At 47.0% G+C, this 23,510-nt stretch overlaps 2 protein-coding genes across 2 annotated transcripts in view; one reads left to right on the top strand and one right to left on the bottom strand.

The window, feature by feature from the left end:
• Window positions 1–17,647, top strand: part of LOC139260441 (SPEG neighbor protein-like) — a 23,023-nt gene extending 5,376 nt beyond the window's left edge. The window contains exons 2-4 of the mRNA XM_070877004.1: window positions 770–1,077; window positions 9,850–9,991; window positions 17,509–17,647. Coding sequence (XP_070733105.1) covers window positions 770–1,077; window positions 9,850–9,991; window positions 17,509–17,647 — 589 coding nt within the window. The remainder of the gene's footprint in view (window positions 1–769; window positions 1,078–9,849; window positions 9,992–17,508) is intronic.
• Window positions 17,648–17,649: 2 nt separating this feature from the next.
• The window catches only part of LOC139260442 (1-phosphatidylinositol 4,5-bisphosphate phosphodiesterase delta-4-like), a 93,385-nt gene continuing 87,524 nt past the window's right edge, over window positions 17,650–23,510 (bottom strand). Inside the window, exon 14 of the mRNA XM_070877005.1 lies at window positions 17,650–17,801. Within this exon, the coding sequence (XP_070733106.1) occupies window positions 17,650–17,801 (152 nt within the window). The remainder of the gene's footprint in view (window positions 17,802–23,510) is intronic.

Raw genomic sequence — 23,510 nt, forward strand, 5'->3', positions numbered from 1 at the left:
TGCACGCTCTCGGCGACGAGACTCGAGGTGCTCAGCGCCCTCCCGGATGCACTTCCTCCACTTAGGGCGGTCTTTGGCCAGGGACTCCCAGGTGTCGGTGGGGATGTTGCACTTTATCAGGGAGGCTTTGAGGGTGTCCCTGTAACGTTTCCTCTGCCCACCTTTGGCTCGTTTGCCATGATGGAGTTCTGAGTAGAGCGCTTGCTTTGGGAGTCTCGTGTCGGGCATGCAGACAATGTGGCCCTGCCCAGCGGAGCTGGTCGAGTGTGGTCAGTGCTTCGATGTTGGGGATGTTGGTCTGGTCGAGGACGCTAACGTTAGTGCGTCTGTCCTCCCAGGGGATTTGTAGGATCTTGCGGAGACATCGTTGGTGGTATTTCTCCAGAGCTTTGAGGTGTCTTCTGTACATGGTCCACGTCTCTGAGCCATACAGGAGGGCGGGTATCACTACAGCCCTGTAGACCATGAGCTAGGTGGTAGATTTGAGGGCCTGGTCTTCAAACACTCTTTTCCTCAGGCAGCCAAAGGCTGTGCTGGCGCACTGGAGGCGGTGTTGAATCTCATCGACATTGTCTGCCCTTGTTGATAAGAGGGTCCCGAGGTATGGGAAGTGGTCCACGGTGTCCAGGGCCGCGCCGTGGATCTGGATGACTGGTGCGGCAGTGCTGTGCGGCGAGGACAGGCTGGTGGAGGACCTTGGTGACGGCGCCCTTCTCTCTTTGCTCTAACAACCTCCTCTCTCCGTCCCTCTCGCCCTCCCTCCCTCCAGATCCCGCAAGGAATTGAGAGAGAAAGGGCCGCCCAAGATCCTGAAGGAGCTGAAGGACGTGGTGCTGATCGAAGGCAGTGCGGCGCGGCTGGATTGCAGGGTCAGCGCGTTCCCGGACCCTCTCATCCGCTGGCTGAAGGACGGCCAGGAGCTGAAGGATGGGCCCAAGTATCGCTACATGTTTGAGGACCCTGATGTGGTGGCATTGGTGGTTAGGGACGGGACACTTGCAGATCTGGGCAAATACACCATCTCAATCAGCAACACCTTCGGGGAAGCTTTTGACTCGGCCAAGATCATCATTGAAGGTAAAGAGATAGAAGCATAGAAACATAGAAAATAGGTGCAGGAGTGGGCCATTCGGCCCTTCGAGCCTGTTCCGCCATTCAATAAGATCATGGATGATCATTCACCTCAGTACCCCTTTCCTGCTTTCTCTCCATACCCCTTGATCCCTTTAGCCGCAAGGGCCACATCTAACTCCCTCTTAAATATATCCAATGAACTGACATCAACAGCTCTCTGCGGCAGGGAATTCCACAGGTTAACAACTCTCTGAGTGAAGAAGTTTCTCCTCATCTCGGTCCTAAATGGCTTACCCCTTATCCTTAGACTGTGATCCCTGGTTCTGGACTTCCCCAACATCGGAAACATTCTTCCTGCATCTAACCTGTCCAATCCCGTCAGAATTTTATATGTTTCTATGAGGTCCCCTCTCATTCTTCTAAACACCAGTGAATACAGGCCCAGTCGATCCAGTCTCTCCTCATATGTCAGTCCTGCCATCCCGGGAATCAGTCTGGTGAACCTTCGCTGCACTCCCTCAATAGCAAGAACGTCTTTCCTCAGATTAGGAGACCAAAACTGAACATAATATTCCAGGTGAGGCCTCACCAAGGCCCTGTACAACTGCAGTAAGACCTCCCTGCTCCTATACTCAAATCCCCTAGCTATGAAGGCCAACATATCATTTGCCTTCTTCACCGCCTGCTGTACCTGCATGCCCACTTTCAATGACTGATGTACCATGACACCCAGGTCTCGTTGCACCTCCCCTTTTCCAATCTGCCGCCATTCAGATAATATTCTGCCTTCGTGTTTTTGCCACCAAAGTGGATAACCTCACATTTATGCACATTATACTGCATCTGCCATGCATTTGCCCACACACCTAACCTGTCCAAGTCACCCTGCAGCCTCTTAGCATCCTCCTCACAGCTCACACCACCAGCCAGCTTAGTGTCGTCTGAAAACTTGGAGATATTACACTCAATTCCTTCATCTAAATCATTGATGTATATTGTAAATAGCTGGGGTCCCAGCACTGAGCCCTGCGGCACCCCACTAGTCACTGCCTGCCATTCTGAGAAGGACCCGTTTATCCCTACTCTCTGCTTCCTGTCTGCCAACCAGTTCTCTATCCACGTCAGTTTATTACCCCCAATACCATGTGCTTTAATTTTGCACAATAATCTCTTGTGCGGGACCTCGTCAAAAGCCTTTTGAAAGTCCAAACACACCACATCCACTGGTTCTCCCTTGTCCACTCTAGAAGATTTTTCAAGCATGATTTCCCTTTCATAAATCCATGCTGACTTGGACCGATCCTGTCACTGCTTACCAAATGTGTTGCTATTTCATCTTTAATAATTGATTCCAACATTTTTCCCACTACTGATGTCAGGCTAACCAGTATATAATTCCCCATTTTCTTTCTCCCTCTTTTTTTAAAAAGTGGTATTACATTAGCTACCCTCCAGTCCATAGGAACTGATCCAAACTCGATAGATTGTTGGAAAATGATCACCAATGCATCCACTATTTCTAGGGCCACTTCCTTAAGTACTCTGGGATGCAGATTATCAGGCCCTGGGGATTTATCGGCCTTCAATCCTATCAATTTCCCTAACACAATTTCTTGACGAATAAGGATTTCCTTCAGTTCCTCCTTCTTGCTAGACCTGCGATCCCCTAGTATTTCCGGAAGGTTCCTTCGTGAAGACAGAACCAAAGTATTTGTTCAATTGGTCTGCCATTTCTTTGATCCCTGTGATATAGTCACAGAGCACAGCACACACAGCTTCCAACATGGCAGGCAGCTCTCTCAGAAGCCTCCGGAAATCTGCCTGGTTCTGTTTATTATTAACCCTGAACTTGCGGTACACAATACGTCCACATCCACAGTGTGGAGCTACAAACATTACAAGCTTACAGACATTACACTTCTCCCTCCTTAATGAAGAAGCCATCATAACAAACATCATACATAACTTTCATGTTTATACATAACACAGGATATAAACTTTTTTTTTCCATATTTACAAATTTAACTTCACCACTTGTTTTCTGTATCGAAGAGGATACCTTCGCTCTCGAACAGAACCTTCCAAACATGGTGTTGAATCTAAACTCATTCAAGGCTCATCCTGAGGAACGTTTTCCTCCACGGAATTTCCTTGATTTTCATTTGAACTCATTCTAACTTCAGGCTCTTTGTTTTCCTGACTCGGACTCAGACTTTCATTCTTATTCTCTCCTGGATTTGTTTCCAGTACATTGGATTTAGGATTTGCTACTGGTGTATCAAAACTATCTGATGAGCCAGAAATAATTGAATCATTCCCACCTTCAACTCCTTCCATGTCTCTAGGTAAAATATGATCAATATGAACAAACCTAACCTGTCCATCATCAAACATCTTTACCAAATATGTGCGAGGACCACATATCTTCACCACTTCCTGGTAACCACTTTAACCATTTATGGTGATGGTTCTTCACTCTCACCTTCTGGTTTAATTTCACACTTCTCTCTTTTACTCTCCCTCTATCATGATTCTCTTTCTGTCTTAATTGTGTCTCTTCTACGGACTGTGCCAAATTTGGCTTTAACAACGAGAATCAGGTTCGTGGCTGTCGTTTGAGAAACAACTCTGCTGGTGTTCTACCAGTAATTGTATGAGGAGTATTTCGATATGTAATCAAAAAATTGGCCAATTTGTGATCCAATGACAACTGTCATTTCCTTGGATTTGGATCTAACATTTGTTTTATGAGGGCACATTTTACAATTTGTACAGTGTGCTCTGCTGCACCATTCGAAACAGGATGGTATGGTGGAACCTTGGTATGTTTCACATCATTTTTGCTCGTGAATTGTGCAAATTCTTCTGAACGAAATTGTGGCCCATTATCCGAAACAATCTCTTCCGGGAGGCCAAATGGAGAAAATCATTTTCGTAAAATGTCCAATGTTTTACTTGTTGTTATTTTCCACATTGGAAACACCTCAACCCACTTCGAATGGCTATCAATCACAATGAACAATTGTTGTCCTTCTAACTCAGCAAAATCAATATGTAGCCTTTGCCACACCCTGGGAGGCCATTTCCATGGCTGTAATGGTACTGGTGGTGATTGCTTGCTTACCGATTGACATGTTGTACACTGACTCACGATGTACTCTATATCTTTATCAAGACCTGGCCACCATAAGTAACTGCGTGCAAAACTCTTGGTCAAGCACATTCCCAGGTGCTGGTCATGGAGGTCTCCTAATAATTTGGAACTGAATTTATTTGGTATAACCACTCTTGCACCCCACATGATACAATCTTTATCGACTGATAATTCATTCCTATGAATGAAGGATGGATGTGTATCTTTGTCTGTTACCTGGTTTGGCCATCCATTTGCAATATACTCATACACCTTTGACATCACTGGGTCACGTTTGGTTGCTCTACCAATCTCTTCAGCTGTGACTGGCAGTTCATCAATGTATGAAAAATAAAACACTTCTTCCCTATCGGGTGTAACTTGTGCTGGGGAAGGCAATCTAGACATAGGATCAGCATTACTGTGATCAGCTGATCGTCTGTATTCAATATCATTTGTATATGCTGACAAAATCAAAGCCCCTCTCTGCATTCGGGCTGCAGCTAATGTTGGAACTGAGGACTTTGGATGGAGGGTTGTTGTTGGGGGCTTATGGTCCATAATGATGGTAAACTTATGACCATACAAGTATTTGTGAAACTTCTTGACCCCAAAAATTAATGCCAAAGCTTTCCTTTCAATTTGCGCATAATTACTCTCACTGGCACTGAGAGTGCGTGAAGCAAAAGCAATTGGTCTCTCCTCCCCACTACGTAATACATGAGAGATCACCGCCCCAACTCCATACGGAGAGGCATCAAATGCTAGCTTAATCTCCTTAGATATGTCACAGTGAACTAACATGCTGCTCTCTACCAATTTGCTTTTACACTCCTTGAATGCTGTATCGCATTCTTTTGACCACTTCCAATGGACCTGTTTTTTCAATAGTTCATTCAGTGGATGTAATACTGTAGCCAAATTTGGTATGAACTTCCCATGATAGTTCAAAAGACCCAAGAATGAACGAAGTTCAGTGACATTCCTGAGAGTAGGTGCATTTCTAATTGCATCCATTTTTTCCATGGTTGGATGTAAACCATCTTTGTCTACTCTGTACCCTAAGTACTCCACTGAGTTTTTAAATAACTCACACTTACGAGCAGACACTCGTACTCTGTGCTTCTCTAGCCGTTTTGAGAACTTCATTCAATATTTTATTATGAATTTGCCTATTTGGTGCTGAAATTAGTATGTCATCCAAATAACATACTACCCCTTCAATACCTTGTAAAATCTGGTTCATCACCCCTTGGAATATGGCAGGGTCAGAAGACACTCCAAACAGTAGCCTATTAAATTGATATAGGCCTAGATGAGTATTTATAGTCAAACATGACTTGGACTCCTCATCTAGTTCAAGCTGTAAGTCGGCATTCGTAAGATCCAGTTTTGAGACGATCTGACCACCTGTCAGTGTTGTGAACAAATCTTCTATATTCGGCATTGTATTGGGGATATTACCCTCTAGAACCTGGTTTACGGTTACTTTATAATCACCACACAATCTTACCTTACCAACGGACTTAGGTACAACAACAATGGGTGTAGCCCAATTACTTCGATCTATCTTACAAATAATGTTCTCAGTCTCTAGTCTTTTTAGTTCTTGCTCAACTTTCTCCTTGAGTGCATATGGTATGGAACGTGGCTTGTAGTAAACCGATCTAGCGTCCTTCTGTACCCTGACACTCACCTTGAAGACTTGGATCAGACTGCCCGTTTCACAGAACACCTTCGGATACTGCTTGATAACCTCATCCGTTGATGAAAATCTCGTTTCCACACAGAAAATCTTACTCCAATCCAACTTCAGTGAGCTCAACCAATTTCTTCCTAGTAAGGCAGGCTTGTCTCCTTTCACTACTATTAGAGGCAAGTTCTGAAATTGATCTTTCACCGGTACGGTGATACGACCTACCACAGGAATTTTCTCTCCCGAGTAGCCTCGCAGCTTTATCTTGGATTTCTCCAGTTGAAAATCACGCAATTTGTCGCGGTATAGTGACTCCATCTCGTACTATACTCACGGATGCATCCGTGTCAATTTCCATGGGTATCTTGAATCCCGCAACATCGATGTGGATTTTGATGCTTCCCGAATCGCTGTCCGTTAAACTCGTGCTCCTGATGACGTGTAACTCTAACATATCCTCGTCCTGTTGTTGTTCTTCCATGCTATGTAGTCTCTTGGGATTTCTACTCATAGCTTTGAACGCTGGACTCAAAGCTTTAAAAGCTGGTTTACTCTTCAGTCGGCATGCCTTCGCAAGATGCCCAGTCTTTCTGCGGAAGAAACACTCTGCCTTCACGTATGGACAACTTTGAGCAATGTGTTGTCCCAGGCACCTATCGCACGACTTCGACGCTCTGTTAGAATTTCCAGTTTCTGAGACTTTGGGCCCCCACCATCTTTTACTTTGAACCTGCAGGCGATTTACCTCGGTTGACAACCGTAATTATTATTTAATTCTCGGGAATATTGTTCAGCCATGCCCATAAACCTCGCTGTCTGACAAGCAATCTCAAAAGTCAAGTCTTCCGTCGTCAATAACTTCCTTCTGATCGCATCATTTTTCACCCCACAAACAAAACGATCCCGTAATGCTCGGTTTTGAAAGTTTCCAAAATTACAGTGCATCGATAGCTTTTTTAATGCTACGATGTAATCACCGATACTTTCATCAGACTTTTGATTCCAAATCTCGAAACGATAGCTTTCAGCAATTTCTAACGGTTTGAGGTTATCGTGCTGCTCCAGCTTCGTTAAAATCTCTTTAAGCATTGTGTCCTTTGGCTCGTCAGGCACAAGCAGATTTACAAGGGTTTCATATAATGCCGGACCAGCCTCCGATAAGAAGATCGCTTTCTTATGTTCCAACACAGCCCGGTTCTGGACTGCATTGTCTGGAACTTCGATTATGTTATTTGCAGTGAACTACATTTCTAACCAATCCACATACGCTTTAAAACGTTCCCGGTCATGTCTATATCCCCCAAATGTCCGATTACACCTGCCATTTTAATCTCTAGCTGTTCACACCATGTGCTGCATTTTACCTTGGATTTTGTAGCTTTTTTCCAAAGTCAGAAAATTCCAAAGTCGCTCTGTCGGCTGGCTGAATCCTTCGCCAACAAAATTTAAGCTTTAAATCATCCGAAAAATCCCAACTCATCGCCAAATGTGATATATTCAAAGAGCACAAGCACACACAGCTTCCAACATGGCAGGCAGCTCTCTTGGAAGCCTCCGGAAACTGCCTGGTTCTGTTTATTATTAACCCTACACTTGTAGTACACAATAGCTGCATCCCAACTTTCAATGACTGATGTACCATGACACCCAGGTCTTGTTGCACCTCCCCTTTTCCTAATCTGTCGCCATTCAGATAATATTCTGCCTTCCTGTTTTTGCCACCAAAGTGGATAACCTCACATTTATGCACATTATACTGCATCTGCCATGCATTTGCCCACTCACCTAACCTGTCCAAGTCACCCTGCAGCCTCATAGCGTCCTCCTCACAGCTCACACCATCACCCAGCTTAGTGTCATCTGCAAACTTGGAGATAGTACAATCAATTCCTTCATCTAAATCATTAATGTATATTGTAAATAGCTGGGGTCCCAGCACTGAGCCCTGCGGCAACCCACTAGTCACTGCCTGCCATTCTGAGAAGGACTCGTTTATCCTGACTCTCTGCTTCCTGTCTGCCAACCAGTTCTCTATCCACGTCAGCACATTACCCCCAATACCATGTGCTTTAATTTTGCACACCAATCTCTTGTGTGAGACTCCGTCAAAAGCCTTTTGAAAGTCCAAATACACCACATCCACTGGTTCTCCCTTGTCCACTCTACTAGTTACATCCTTAAAAAATTCCAAAAGATTTGTCAAGATTTCATAAATCCATGATGGCTTGGACTGATCCTGTCACTGCTTTCCAAATGCGCTGCTATTTCATCTTTAATAATTGATTCCAACATTTTCCCCACAACTGATGTCAGGCTAACCGGTCTATAATTCCTCGTTTTCTCTCTCCCTCTTTTTTTAAAAAGTGGTGTTACATTAGCTGCCCTCCAGTCCATAGGAACTGATCCAGAGTTGATAGATTGTTGGAAAATGATCACCAATGCATCCACTATTTCTAGGGCCACTTCCTTAAGTACTCTGGGATGCAGATTATCAGGCCCTGGGGGTTTATCGGCCTTCAATCCTATCAATTTCCCAAACACAATTTCTTGACTAATAAGGATTTCCTTCAGTTCCTCCTTCTTGATAGACCCTCGATCCCCTAGTATTTCCGGAAGGTTTATATGTGTCTTCCTTCGTGAAGACAGAACCAAAGTATTTGTTCAATTGGTCTGCCATTTCTGTTCCTCATTATAAGTTCACCTGAATCTGACTGCAAAGGACCTATGTTTCTCTTCGCTAATCCTTTTCTCTTCACATATCTATAAAAACTTTTGCAGTCAGTTTTTATGTTCCCAGCAAGCTTCCTCTCAAACTCTATTTGCCCCCTCCTAATTAAACCCTTTGTCCTCCTCTGCTGAATTCCAAATTTCTCCCAGTCCTCAGGTTTGCTGCTTTTTCTGACCAATTTATATGCCTCTTCCTTGGATTTAATTTCCCTTGTTAGCCATGGTTGAGCCACCTTCCCCGTTTTATTTTTACTCCAAACAGAGATGTCCAATTGCTGAAGTTCATCCATGTGATCTTTAAATATCTGCCATTGCCTATCCACCGTCAACCCTTTAAGTATCACTCGTCAGTCTATTCTAGCCAATTCACGTCTCATACCATCGAAGTTACCTTTCCTTAAGTTCAGGATCCTAGTCTCTGAATTAACTGTGTCACTCTCCATCATAATAAAGAATGTTACCATATTATGTTCACTCTTCCCCAAGGGACCTCGCACAACAAGATTGCTAATTAGTCCTTTCTCATTACACATCACCTAGTCGAGGATGGCCAGCTCTCTAGTTGGTTCCTTGACATATTGGTCTAGAAAACCATCCCTAATACACTCCAGGAAATCCTCCTCCACCGTATTGCTACCAGTTTAGTTAGCCCAATCAATATGTAGATTAAAGTCACCCATGATGACTGCTGTACCTTTATTGCACACATCCCTTATTTCTTGTTTGATGCTGTCCCCAACCTCACTACTACTGTTTGGTGCTCTGTATACAGCTCCCACTAGTGTTTTCTGCCCTTTGGTATTCTGCAGCTCCACCAATACAGATTCCACATCATCCAGGCTAATGTCCTTCCTTACTATTGCGTTAATTTCCTCTTTAACCAGCAACGCCACCGCGCCTCCTTTTCCTTTCTGTCTATCCTTCCTGAATATTAAATACCCCTGGATGTTGAGTTCCCAGCCTTTGTCACCCTGGAGCCATGTCTCCGTAATCCCTGTGCCGATGTTGATGGTTGGGGAGGGGGTTCATTATTTGTGTCACCATGAGACCCCCAGAACCGCAGGAATCTCGGGGTTCTCGGGATTACTGTCTACTGTCGTGCGCGAGGTTCTCTCGGTCCGGTCCTCTCAGCCCTGAAGGAAATTCTCCTTCCGGCCCAATTGGTGACCTCCATGCCCGTCATTCTCACACCCCCCTCCTTCTGCTCGTCTCGTTCCAGTCCCGGGAAAGATCAAGAAAGGCCCCGAGAGTGTGAAGGTGAAGGCGGGTCAGACTGTGAAGCTCGTGGCGCACATCAGCGGGGAGCCTGAGCCCGACGTGGGCTGGACCAAGGACGGCGACGACATCGAGGAGGATGACAGGTAATTGCGGTCATAACAACATAACAACATAGCAACATAACAACATAACAACATAACAACATAACAACATAACAACATAACAACATAGCAACATAACAACATAACAACATAGCAACATAACAACATAACAACATAACAACATAGCAACATAACAACATAACAACATAACAACATAACAACATAACAACATAACAACATAACAACATAACAACATAGCAACATAACAACATAGCAACATAACAACATAACAACATAACAACATAACAACATAACAACATAACAACATAACAACATAACAACATAACAACATAACAACATAACAACATAACAACATAACAACATAACAACATAACAACATAACAACATAGCAACATAACAACATAGCAACATAACAACATAACAACATAACAACATAACAACATAACAACATAACAACATAACAACATAACAACATAGAAACATAACAACATAACAACATAACAACATAACAACATAACAACATAACAACATAGCAACATAACAACATAACAACATAACAACATAACAACATAACAACATAACAACATAACAACATAACAACATAACAACATAACAACATAGCAACATAACAACATAACAACATAGAAACATAACAACATAACAACATAACAACATAACAACATAACAACATAGCAACATAACAACATAGCAACATAACAACATAGCAACATAACAACATAACAACATAATAACATAACAACATAACAACATAACAACATAACAACATAACAACATAACAACATAGAAACATAACAACATAGCAACATAACAACATAACAACATAGCAACATAGCAACATAACAACATAACAACATAACAACATAGAAACATAACAACATAGCAACATAACAACATAACAACATAACAACATAGAAACATAACAACATAGCAACATAACAACATAACAGCATAACAACATAACAACATAACAACATAGAAACATAACAACATAGCAACATAACAACATAATAACATAGCAACATAACAACATAACAACATAACAACATAGAAACATAACAACATAGCAACATAACAACATAACAACATAACAACATAACAACATAACAACATAGAAACATAACAACATAGCAACATAACAACATAACAACATAACAACATAGAAACATAACAACATAGCAACATAACAACATAACAACATAGCAACATAACAACATAACAACATAACAACATAACAACATAACAACATAACAACATAGAAACATAACAACATAGCAACATAACAACATAACAACATAGCAACATAACATCATAACAACATAACAACATAGCAACATAACAAAATAACAACATAACAACATAACAACATAGAAACATAACAACATAGCAACATAACAACATAACAACATAGCAACATAACAACATAACAACATAACAACATAGAAACATAACAACATAGCAACATAACAACATAACAACATAGCAACATAACAACATAACAACATAACAACATAGAAACATAACAACATAGCAACATAACAACATAACAACATAGCAACATAGAAACATAATAACATAGCAACATAACAACATAACAACATAGCAACATAACAACATAACAACATAACAACATAGAAACATAACAACATAGCAACATAACAACATAACAACATAGAAACATAACAACATAACAACATAACAACATAACAACATAACAACATAGAAACATAACAACATAGCAACATAACAACATAACAACATAGCAACATAGAAACATAACAACATAGCAACATAACAACATAGCAACATAACAACATAACAACATAGAAACATAACAACATAACAACATAGCAACATAACAACATAACAACATAGCAACATAGAAACATAACAACATAACAACATAACAACATAGCAACATAGAAACATAACAACATAACAACATAGCAACATAGAAACATAACAACATAACAACATAACAACATAACAACATAGCAACATAGAAACATAACAACATAGCAACATAGAAACATAACAACATAACAACATAACAACATAACAACATAACAACATAGCAACATAGAAACATAACAACATAGCAACATAACAACATAGAAACATAACAACATAGCAACATAGAAACATAACAACATAACAACATAACAACATAGCAACAAAGAAACATAACAACATAGCAACATAGAAACATAACAACATAACAACATAACATAGAAACATAGAAAATAGGTGCAGGAGTAGGCCATTCGGCCCTTCGAGCCTGCACCGCCATTCAATGAGTTCATGGCTGAACATGCAACTTCAGTACCCCATTCCTGCTTTCTCACCATACCCCTTGATCCCCCTAGTAGTAAGGACTTCATCTAACTCCTTTTTGAATATATTGAGTGAATTGGCCTCAACAACTTTCTGTGGTAGAGAATTCCACAGGTTCACCACTCTCTGGGTGAAGAAGTTTCTCCTCATCTCGGTCCTAAATGGCTTACCCCTTATCCTTAGACTGTGACCCCTGGTTCTGGACTTCCCCAACATTGGGAACATTCTTCCTGCATCTAACCTGTCTGAACCCATCAGAATTTAAAACATTTCTATGAGGTCCCCTCTCATTCTTCTGAACTCCAGTGAATACAAGCCCACTTGATCCAGTCTTTCTTGATAGGTCAGTCCCACCATCCCGGGAATCAGTCTGGTGAACCTTCGCTGCACTCCCTCAATAGCAAGAATGTCCTTCCTCAAGTTAGGAGACCAAAACTGTACACAATACTCCAGGTGTGGCCTCAACAAGGCCCTGTACAACTGTAGCAACACCTCCCTGCCCCTGTACTCAAATCCCCTCGCTATGAAGGCCAACATGCCATTTGCTTTCTTAACCGCCTGCTGTACCTGCATGCCAACCTTCAATGACTGATGTACCATGACACCCAGGTCTTGTTGCACCTCCCCTTTTCCTAATCTGTCACCATTCAGATAATAGTCTGTCTCTCTGTTTTTACCACCAAAGTGGATAACCTCACATTTATCCACATTATACTTCATCTGTCATGCATTTTCCCACTCACCTAACCTATCCAAGTCACTCTGCAGCCTCATAGCATCCTCCTCGCAGCTCACACTGCCACCCAACTTAGTGTCATCCGCAAATTTGGAAATACGACATTTAATCCCCTCGTGTAAATCATTAATGTACAGTGTAAACAGCTGGGGCCCCAGCATAGAACCTTGCTGCAGGAGACCAAAACTGAACACAATATTCCAGGTGAGTCCTCACCAAGGCCCTGTACAACTGCAGTAGAACCTCCCTGCTCCGATACTCAAATCCTCTCGCTATGAAAGCCAACATGCCATTTGCCTTCTTCACCGCCTGCATGCCTAATTTCAATGACTGATGCACCATGACACCCAGGTCTCATTGCACCTCCCCTTTTCCTAATCTGTCACCATTCAGATAATAGTCTGTCTCTCTGTTTTTACCACCAAAGTGGATAACCTCACATTTATCCACATTATACTGCATCTGCCATGCATTTGTCCACTCACCTAACCTGTCCAAGTCACCCTGCAGCCTCTTAGCATCCTCCTCACAACTCACACTGCCACCCAGCTTAGAGTCATCTGCAAACTTGGAGATATTACATTCAATTATTTCATCTAAATCATTAATATATATTGTAAATAGCTGGGTTCCCAGCACTGAACCTTGCAGTACCGCACTAGTCACTGACTGCTATTCTGAAAAGGACCTGTTTATTCCCACACTATGCTTCCTGTCTGCCAACCAGTTCTCTATCCACATCAGTACATTACCCCCAATACCATGTGCTTTAATTTTGCACACTAATCTCTTTTGTGGGACCTTGTCAAAAGCCTTTTGAAAGTCCAAATACACCACATCTACTGGTTCTCCCTTATACACTCGACTAGTTACATTCTCAAAAAATTCTAGAAGATTTGTCAAGCATGATTTCCCTTTCATAAATCCATGCTTAAACAAAGGGGACGACAGTGGGATCAGGGCAGAGTTGACTAAAGTAGACTGGAAACACAGATTTAATGGTGGCACAATTTAGGAACAGTGGAGGACTTTTAAGGAGCTCTTTCATAGTGCGCAACAAAAATATATTCCAGTGAAAAAGAAGGGCGGTAAGAGAAGGGATAACCAGCCGTGGATAACCAAGGAAATAAAGGAGAGTATCAAATCAATGACCAATGCATATAAGATGGCCAAGGTTAGTGGGAAACTAGAAGATTGGGAAAATTTTAAACAACAGCAAAGAATGACTAAAAAAGCAATAAAAGAAACGGAAGATAGATTACGAAGGTAAACTTGCGCAAAACATAAAAACAGATAGTAAAAGCTTTCACAGATATATAAAACGGAAAAGAGTGACTAAAGTAAATGTTGGTCCCTTAGAAGATGAGAAGCGGGATTTAATAATGGGAAATGTGGAAATGGCTGAGACTTTAAACAATTATTTTGCTTCGGTCTTCACAGTGGAAGACACAAAAACCATGCCAAAAATTGCTGGTCACGGGAATGTGGGAAGGGAGGATCTTGAAACAATCACTATCACTAGGGAGGTAGTGCTGGACAGGCTAATGGGACTCAAGGTAGATAAGTCCCCTGGTCCTGATGAAATGCATCCCAGGGTATTAAAAGAGATGGCGGAAATTATAGCAGATGCATTCGTTATAATCTACCAAATTTCTCTGGACTCTGGGGAGGTACCAGCGGATTGGAAAGCAGCTTATGTAACGCCTCTGTTTAAAAAAGGGGGCAGACAAAAGGCAGGTAACTATAGGCCGGTTAGTTTAACATCTGTAGTGGGGAAAATGCTTGAAACTATCATTAAGGAAGAAATAGCGGGACATCTAGATAGGAATAGTGCAATCAAGCAGACGCAACATGGATTCATGAAGGGGAAATCATGTTTAACTAATTTACTGGAATTCTTTGAGGATATAACGAGCATGGTGGATAGAGGTGTACCGATGGATGTGGTGTATTTAGATTTCCAAAAGGCATTCGATAAGGTGCCACACAAAAGGTTACTACAGAAGATAGAGGTACGCGGAGTCGGAGGAAATGTATTAGCATGGATAGAGAATTGGCTGGCGAACAGAAAGCAGAGAGTCGGGATAAATGGGTCCTTTTCGGGTTGGAAATCGATGGTTAGTGATGTGCCACAGGGATCGGGGCTGGGACCACAACTGTTTACAATATACATAGATGACCTGGAAGAGGGGACAGAGTGTAGTGTAACAAAATTTGCAGATGACACAAAGATTAGTGGGAAAGCGGGTTGTGTAGAGGACACAGAGAGGCTGCAAAGAGATTTAGATAGGTTAAGCGAATGGGCTAAGGTTTGGCAGATGGAATACAATGTCGGAAAGTGTGAGGTCATCCACCTTGGGGAAAAAAACAGGAAAAGGGAATATTATTTGAATGGGGAGAAATTACAACATGCTGAGGTGCAGAGGGGCCTAGGGGTCCTTGTGCATGAAACCCAAAAAGTGAGTTTGCAGGTGCAGCAGGTAATCAGGAAGGCGAATGGAATGTTGGCCTTCATTGCGAGAGGGATGGAGTACAAAAGCAGGGAGGTCCTACTGCAACTGTATAGGGTATTGGTGAGGCCGCACCTGGAGTACTGCGTGCAGTTTTGGTCACCTTACTTAAGGAAGGATATACTGGCTTTGGAGGGGGTACAGAGACAATTCACTAGGCTGATTCCGGAGATGAGAAGGTTACCTTATGATGATAGATTGAGTAGACTGGGTCTTTACTCGTTGGAGTTCAGAAGGATGAGAGGTGATCTTATCGAAACATTAAAAATAATGAAAGGGATAGACAAGGTAGAGGCAGAGAGGTTGTTTCCACTGGTCGGGGAGACTAGAACTAGGGGGCACAGCCTCAAAATACGGGGGGGCCAATTTAAAACCGAGTTGAGAAGGAATTTCTTCTCCCAGTGGGTTGTGAATTTGTGGAATTCTCTGCCCAAGGAAGCAGTTGAGGCTAGCTCATTGAATGTATTCAAATCACAGATAGATAGATTTTTAACCAATAAGGGAATTAAGGGTTACGGGGAGCGGGCGGGTAAGTGGAGCTGAGTCCATGGCCAGATCAGCCATGATCTTATTGAATGGCGGAGCAGGCTCGAGGGGCTAGATGGCCTACTCCTGTTCCTAATTCTTATGTTCTTATGTTCTTATGTTGACTTGGACCGATCCTGTCACTGCTTTCCAAATGTGCTGCTATTTCATCTTTAATAATTGATTCCAACATTGGAGTCTATTCTCAAACCCATGGTGGCATTTGAACTCGTCTTCTCTAGATTATTAGTCTAGGCCTCAAGATTATTGGTCTAGTGACCATCATCTTCAGCATCATAGGCGGTCCCTCGAACGAGGATGAATTGCTTCCACACGAGTTCACAGATGTTTCAATGAAGGAGCCGATGTTCCAGTCCTGAACTCCAGTTGAGGGGGTGGAAGGTGCCTGTGCGTGGATTTTTTTAACGTGGGGTGACCGTTGCACACCAGCCACCACACGGGCTTGACAGAGCGAGGTCTTGGTCCAGTGGCAAGGGTTAACCAGGACGACTGGAGACCAGCTCTGCTGCACGGACCGAGTGCGCTCACATATCGCACAGTGTGGGCTGGGCCTGTGCTGCCCCTGGGCCCTCGCCCTCATTCGCCGCTCCTCCGCCGCGATCTCTCGCCGCTTCTCCGCCACAAACATTCACCACACCTCTGCCACAATCTCTCGCCGCTCCTCGTAACTGCTCTGCTACTGTATCCCATATTCTGAGTTGTCGGTGGAGAATTCCACTCAGGGAGGGAGGCGGGGAGCAGGAATTTGAGGCGGAGCGCAGTTCCAAAGTTAGATTGGTGGAGTGGGGGGGCGGGGGCGGTGGGGTGGAGTAGAGAGGGCAAGTCATCAGCCTCTGCCCCTTACATCAATGGGACATATGCAGGAACTTTACCCCTCGCATCCTCTGTAAGGCATCAATGAACGGTGGGATCAGCTAGTCGAACCCTTCTGAAAGGCCCCAAATCTTCTCTGGACTTAAGCAAGTATTTAAGATAATTGGTAAAAGAACCAGTGGGAGAGATGAGGAGAATGTGTTTACGCAGCGAGTTGTTGTGATCGGGAACGCGCTGCCTGAAAGGGCGGTGGGAGCAGATTCAAGAGTAACTTTCAAACCGGGAATGGGATAAACACTGGAAGGGGGAAATGTGCGGGGCTGTGGGGAAAGAGCGGGAGAGTGGGATTGATTGGATCGCTCTGTCACAGAGCCGGCACAGGCTCGAGGGGCCCAATGGCCTCCCCCTGTGCTTTATGAATCTCGGCTTTTGCAGGGAACTTGTGGAAAGAAATGGTCGGGGTTGGGGGGGGGGGGAGGGGGGAGCAGTGTGAGGGGGGTGGGTCATGGAGGATATATTTTACAGCTGGAACAAACGGTAGGATTCACTCAGGAAACCCGACGCCTCTCTTCCTATTTCAGGCTGTTCTATGATATCGAATCGGACACCACCACGCTGACAATCAAAAACGTAACAGCAGCGGACGCGGGAAAGTATGAAATCTTCGTGGAGAACAGCCTGGGAATGGATCAGTCTTTCGCCAGAGTCGACGTCAACTGATTTCACGAATTCGCCGTCTCGCTATCCTTCTCTCTGTTTTCTCTTTTTATCTCTCTCTCCTGCACTCTTCCTGTATCCGTGTTTAGAGAAGCAGCAAGCAAACCGATCTGTGTCGCCCCGCGATCGTCGCCAGTCCCAGACATCCCGAAGCTCTCTGACCCGGAGAACGAAAAGGGAAAATGCCTGGGAAACGATTGGAGTTCACAGACCCCTTCACGGAGTCTCACAAAATGCCCGATATTAACGAGTGCTCCGCTCCTCTCCTTCTGATCGACTTTCCCGGGTCAGGCCGTGATAGTTTTGTTTAAAATAAATATTTGAAACTGTTTCATTAACACGTCTGTGTGTGTGTGTGTGTGTGTGTGTGTGTGTGTGTGTGTGTGTGTGTGTGTGTGTCATCACTTCTGTAGTTCAGCGACAGAGCGAGGAACTGTTTGACGAAACGCCAAACACTGAGATCCCCAGCGATACTGACTCACAGAGGGGGGGGGGGGGGGTAGGAAGACTTGCATTTATATAGCACCTTTCACGAACTCCCAAAGCGCTTTGCAATTAATGAGGTACTTTTTGCAGTGTAATCAGTGTTGTAATGTAGGAAACGTGTCGGCTAATATGCGCACAGCAAGCTCCCACAAACATCATCATCGGCAGTCCCTCGGAATCGAGGAAGACTTGCTTCCACTCTAAAAGTAAGTCCTTAGGTGGCTGAACAGTCCAATACGAGAGCCACAGACCCTGTCACAGGTGGGACAGACAGTGGTTGAGGGAAGGGGAGGGTGGGACTGGTTTGCCGCACGCTCCTTCCGCTGCCTGCGCTTGGTTTCTGCACGCTCTCGGCGATGAGACTCGAGGTGCTCAGCGCCCTCCCGGAAGCACTTCCTCCACTTAGGGCGGTCTTTGGCCAGGGACTCCCAGGTGTCGGTGGGGATGTTGCACTTTATCATGGAGGCTTTGAGGGTGTCCCTGTAACGTTTCCTCTGCCCACCTTTGGTTCGTTTGCCGTGAAGGAGTTCCGAGTAGAGCGCTTGCTTTGGGAGTCTCGTGTCGGGCATGCGGACAATGTGGCCCTGCCCAGTGGAGCTGATCGAGTGTGGTCAGTGCTTCGATGCTGGGGATGTTGGCCTGGTTGAGGACGCTAACGTTGGTGCGTCTGTCCTTCCAGCAAACAGCCATGTGATAATGACCTGATCATTTGTTTTTAGACCACAACCATCTTCCTTTGTACTGGGTATGATTCCAGCCAGTGGTGAATCCCATTGACCAGTCGGGCTCCTTGATGTCAAGGGCAGTCACTCTCACCTCACCTCTGGACTTCAGCTCTTTTGTCCATGTTTGAACCAAGGCTGTAATGAGGTCTGAAGCTGATTGGCCCTGGTGGAACCCAAACTAGACATAGGTGAGCAGGTTATTGGTGAGTAAGTGCTGCTTGATAGCACTGTCGATGACACCTTCCAGCACTTTGCTGATGATTGAGAGTAGACTGAATGGGCGGTAATTGGCCAGAATGGATTTGCCCAGCTTTTTGTGGACAGGTCAAACCTGTGAAGTTGGTGGGTTGATGACAGTGCTGTAACTGTACTGGAACAGCTTGGCTGGAGGTGTGGCGAGTTCTGGAGCACGTCTTTAGCATGACATTTTCACCATATCTTTCGTTCCCACCCACGCACCTCCTCCCCATACCCCTCAATCCCACCCACCCACCTCCCCATATCCCTCAACCCCACCCACCCACCTCCCCATATCCCTCAATCCCAACCATTCACCTCCTCCCCATATCCCTCAATCCCAACCATTCACCTCCTCCCAATACCCCTCAACCCCACCCACCCACCTCCTCCCCATACCTACCTCAATCCCACCCACCCACCTCCTCCCCATACCTACCTCAATCCCACCTACCCACCTCCTCCCCATACCTACCTCAATCCCACCTACCCACCTCCTCCCCATACCCCTCAATCCCACCTACCCACCTCCTCCCCATACCCCTCAAACCCACCCACCCGCCTCCTCCCCATACCGCTCAATCCCACCCACCCACCTCCTCCCCATACCTACCTCAATCCCACCTACCCACCTCCTCCCCATACCTACCTCAATCCCACCTACCCACCTCCTCCCCATACCCCTCAAACCCACCCACCCACCTCCTCCCCATACCCCTCAAACCCACCCACCCACCTCCTCCCCATACCTACCTCAATCCCACCCACCCACCTCCTCCCCATACCTACATCAATCCCACCTACCCACCTCCTCCCCATACCTACCTCAATCCCACCTACCCACCTCCTCCCCATACCCCTCAAACCCACCCACCCACCTCCTCCCCATACCCCTCAAACCCACCCACCCACCTCCTCCACATACCTACCTCAATCCCACCCACCCAACTCCTCCCCATACCTACCTCAATCCCACCTACCCACCTCCTCCCCATACCCCTCAATCCCACCTACCCACCTCCTCCCCATACCTACCTCAATCCCACCCACCCAACTCCTCCCCATACCTACCTCAATCCCACCTACCCACCTCCTCCCCATACCGCTCAATCCCACCTACCCACCTCCTCCCCATACCCCTCAATCCCACCCACCCACCTCCTCCCCATACCCCTCAATCCCACCCACCCACCTCCTCCCCATACCCCTCAATCCCACCTACCCACCTCCTCCCCATACCCCTCAATCCCACCCACCCACCTCCTCCCCAGACCCCTCAATCCCACCCACCCACCTCCTCCCCAATCCCACCCACCCACCTCCTCCCCATATCCCTCAATCCCACCTACCCACCTCCTCCCCATACCCCTCAATCTCACCTACCCACCTCCTCCCCATACCCCTCAATCCCACCTACCCACCTCCTCCCCATACCCCTCAATCCCACCTACCCACCTCCTCCCCATACCCCTCAATCCCACCTACCCACCTCCTCCCCATACCCCTCAATCCCACCTACCCACCTACTCCCCATACCCCTCAATCCCACCTACCCACCTCCTCCCCATACCTACCTCAATCCCACCTACCCACCTACTCCCCATACCCCTCAATCCCACCCACCCACCTCCTCCCCATACCTACCTCAATCCCACCCACCCACCTCCTCCCCATACCTACCTCAATCCCACCTACCCACCTCCTCCCCATACCCCTCAATCCCACCCACCCACCTCCTCCTCATACCTACCTCAATCCCACCTACCCACCTCCTCCCCATACCCCTCAATCCCACCCACCCACCTCCTCCTCATACCTACCTCAATCCCACCTACCCACCTCCTCCCCACGTCCCTCAATCCCACCCACCCACCTCCTCCCCATACCTACCTCAATCCCACCTACCCACCTCCTCCCCATACCCCTCAATCCCACCCACACACCTCCTCCTCATACCCCTCAACACCACCCACCCACCTCCTCCCCATACCTACCTCAATCCCACCTACCCACCTCCTCCTCATACCTACCTCAATCCCACCCACCCACCTCCTCCCCATACCCCTCAATCCCACCAACCCACCTCCTCCCCATACCCCTCAATCCCACCCACCCACCTCCTCCCCATACCCCTCAATCCCACCAACCCACCTCCTCCTCATACCCCTCGATCCCACCCACCCACCTCCTCCCCATACCCCTCAATCCCACCTACCCACCTCCTCCCCATACTCCTCAATCCCACCTACCCACCTCCTCCCCATACCCCTCAATCCCACCCACACATCTCCTCCCCATATCCCTCAATTCCACCTACACACCTCCTCCCCATACTCCTCAATCCCACCCACCCACCTCCTCCCCAATCCCACCCACCCACCTCCTCCCCATATCCCTCAATCCCACCTACCCACCTCCTCCCCATACCCCTCAATCCCACCTACCCACCTCCTCCCCATACCCCTCAATCCCACCTACCCACCTCCTCCCCATACCCCTCAATCCCACCTACCCACCTCCTCCCCATACCCCTCAATCCCACCTACCCACCTCCTCCCCATACCCCTCAATCCCACCTACCCACCTACTCCCCATACCCCTCAATCCCACCCACCCACCTCCTCCCCATACCTACCTCAATCCCACCCACCCACCTCCTCCCCATACCTACCTCAATCCCACCTACCCACCTCCTCCCCATACCCCTCAATCCCACCCACCCACCTCCTCCTCATACCTACCTCAATCCCACCTACCCACCTCCTCCCCATACCCCTCAACCACACCCACCCACCTCCTCCCCATACCCCTCAATCCCACCCACCCACCTCCTCCTCATACCTACCTCAATCCCACCTACCCACCTCCTCCCCATACCCCTCAACCACACCCACCCACCTCCTCCCCATACCTACCTCAATCCCACCTACCCACCTCCTCCCCATACCCCTCAATCCCACCCACACACCTCCTCCTCATACCCCTCAACACCACCCACCCACCTCCTCCCCATACCTACCTCAATCCCACCTACCCACCTCCTCCTCATACCAACCTCAATCCCACCCACCCACCTCCTCCCCATACACCTCAAGCCCACCAACCCACCTCCTCCCCATACCCCTCAATCCCACCCACCCACCTCCTCCCCATACCCCTCAATCCCACCAACCCACCTCCTCCTCATACCCCTCGATCCCACCCACCCACCTCCTCCCCATACCCCTCAATCCCACCTACCCACCTCCTCCCCATACTCCTCAATCCCACCTACCCACCTCCTCCCCATACCCCTCAATCCCACCCACCCACCTCCTCCCCAATCCCACCCACCCACCTCCTCCCCATACCCCTCAATCCCACCCACCCACCTCCTCCCCATACCCCTCAATCCCACCAACCCACCTCCTCCCGATACTCCTCAATCACACCGACCCACCTCCTCCCCATACCCCTCAATCCCACCCACCCACCTCCTCCCCATACCCCTCAATCCCACCTACCCACCTCCTCCCCATACCCCTCAATCCCACCCACCCACCTCCTCCCCATACCCCTCAATCCCACCTACCCACCTCCTCCCCATACCCCTCAATCCCACCTACCAACCTTCTCCCCATATCCCGCAATCCCACCCACCCACCTCCTCCCCATACCCCTCAATCCCACCCACCCACCTCCTCCCCATACCCCTCAATCCCATCCACCCACCTTCTCCCCATACCCCTCAATCCCACCTACCCACCTCCTCCCCACATCCCTCAATCCCACCCACCCACCTATTCCCCATACCCCTCAATCCCACCTACACACCTCTTCCCCACATCCCTCAATCCCACCCACGCAACTCCTCCCCATACCCCTCAATCCCACCCACCCACCTTCTCCCCACATCCCTCAATCCCACCCACCCACCTCCTCCCCATACCCCTCAATCCCACCCACACACCCCCTCCCCATACCCCTCAATCCCACCTACCCACCTCCTCCCCACATCCCTCAATCCAACCCACCCACCTCCTCCCCATACCCCTCAATCCCACCCACCCACCCACCTGCTCCCCATATCCCTCAATCCCACCTACCCACCTCCTCCCCATACCCCTCAATCCCACCCACCCACCTCCTCCCCACATCCCGCAATCCCACCCACCCACCTCCTCCCCACATCCCGCAATCCCACCCACCCACCTCCTCCCCATACCCCTCAATACCACCCACCCACCTCCTCCTCACATCCCTCAATCCCACCCACCCACCTCCTCCCCATATCCCTCAATCCCACCTACCCATCTCCTCCCCATACCCCTCAATCTCACCCATCTCCTCCCCACATCCCTCAAACCCACCCACCCACCTTCTCCCCACATCCCTCAATCCCACCCACCCACCTCCTCCCCATATCCCTCAATCCCGCC

Source organism: Pristiophorus japonicus, chromosome 3, assembly GCF_044704955.1.
Source record: "Pristiophorus japonicus isolate sPriJap1 chromosome 3, sPriJap1.hap1, whole genome shotgun sequence".
Lineage (NCBI taxonomy): Eukaryota > Metazoa > Chordata > Chondrichthyes > Pristiophoridae > Pristiophorus > Pristiophorus japonicus.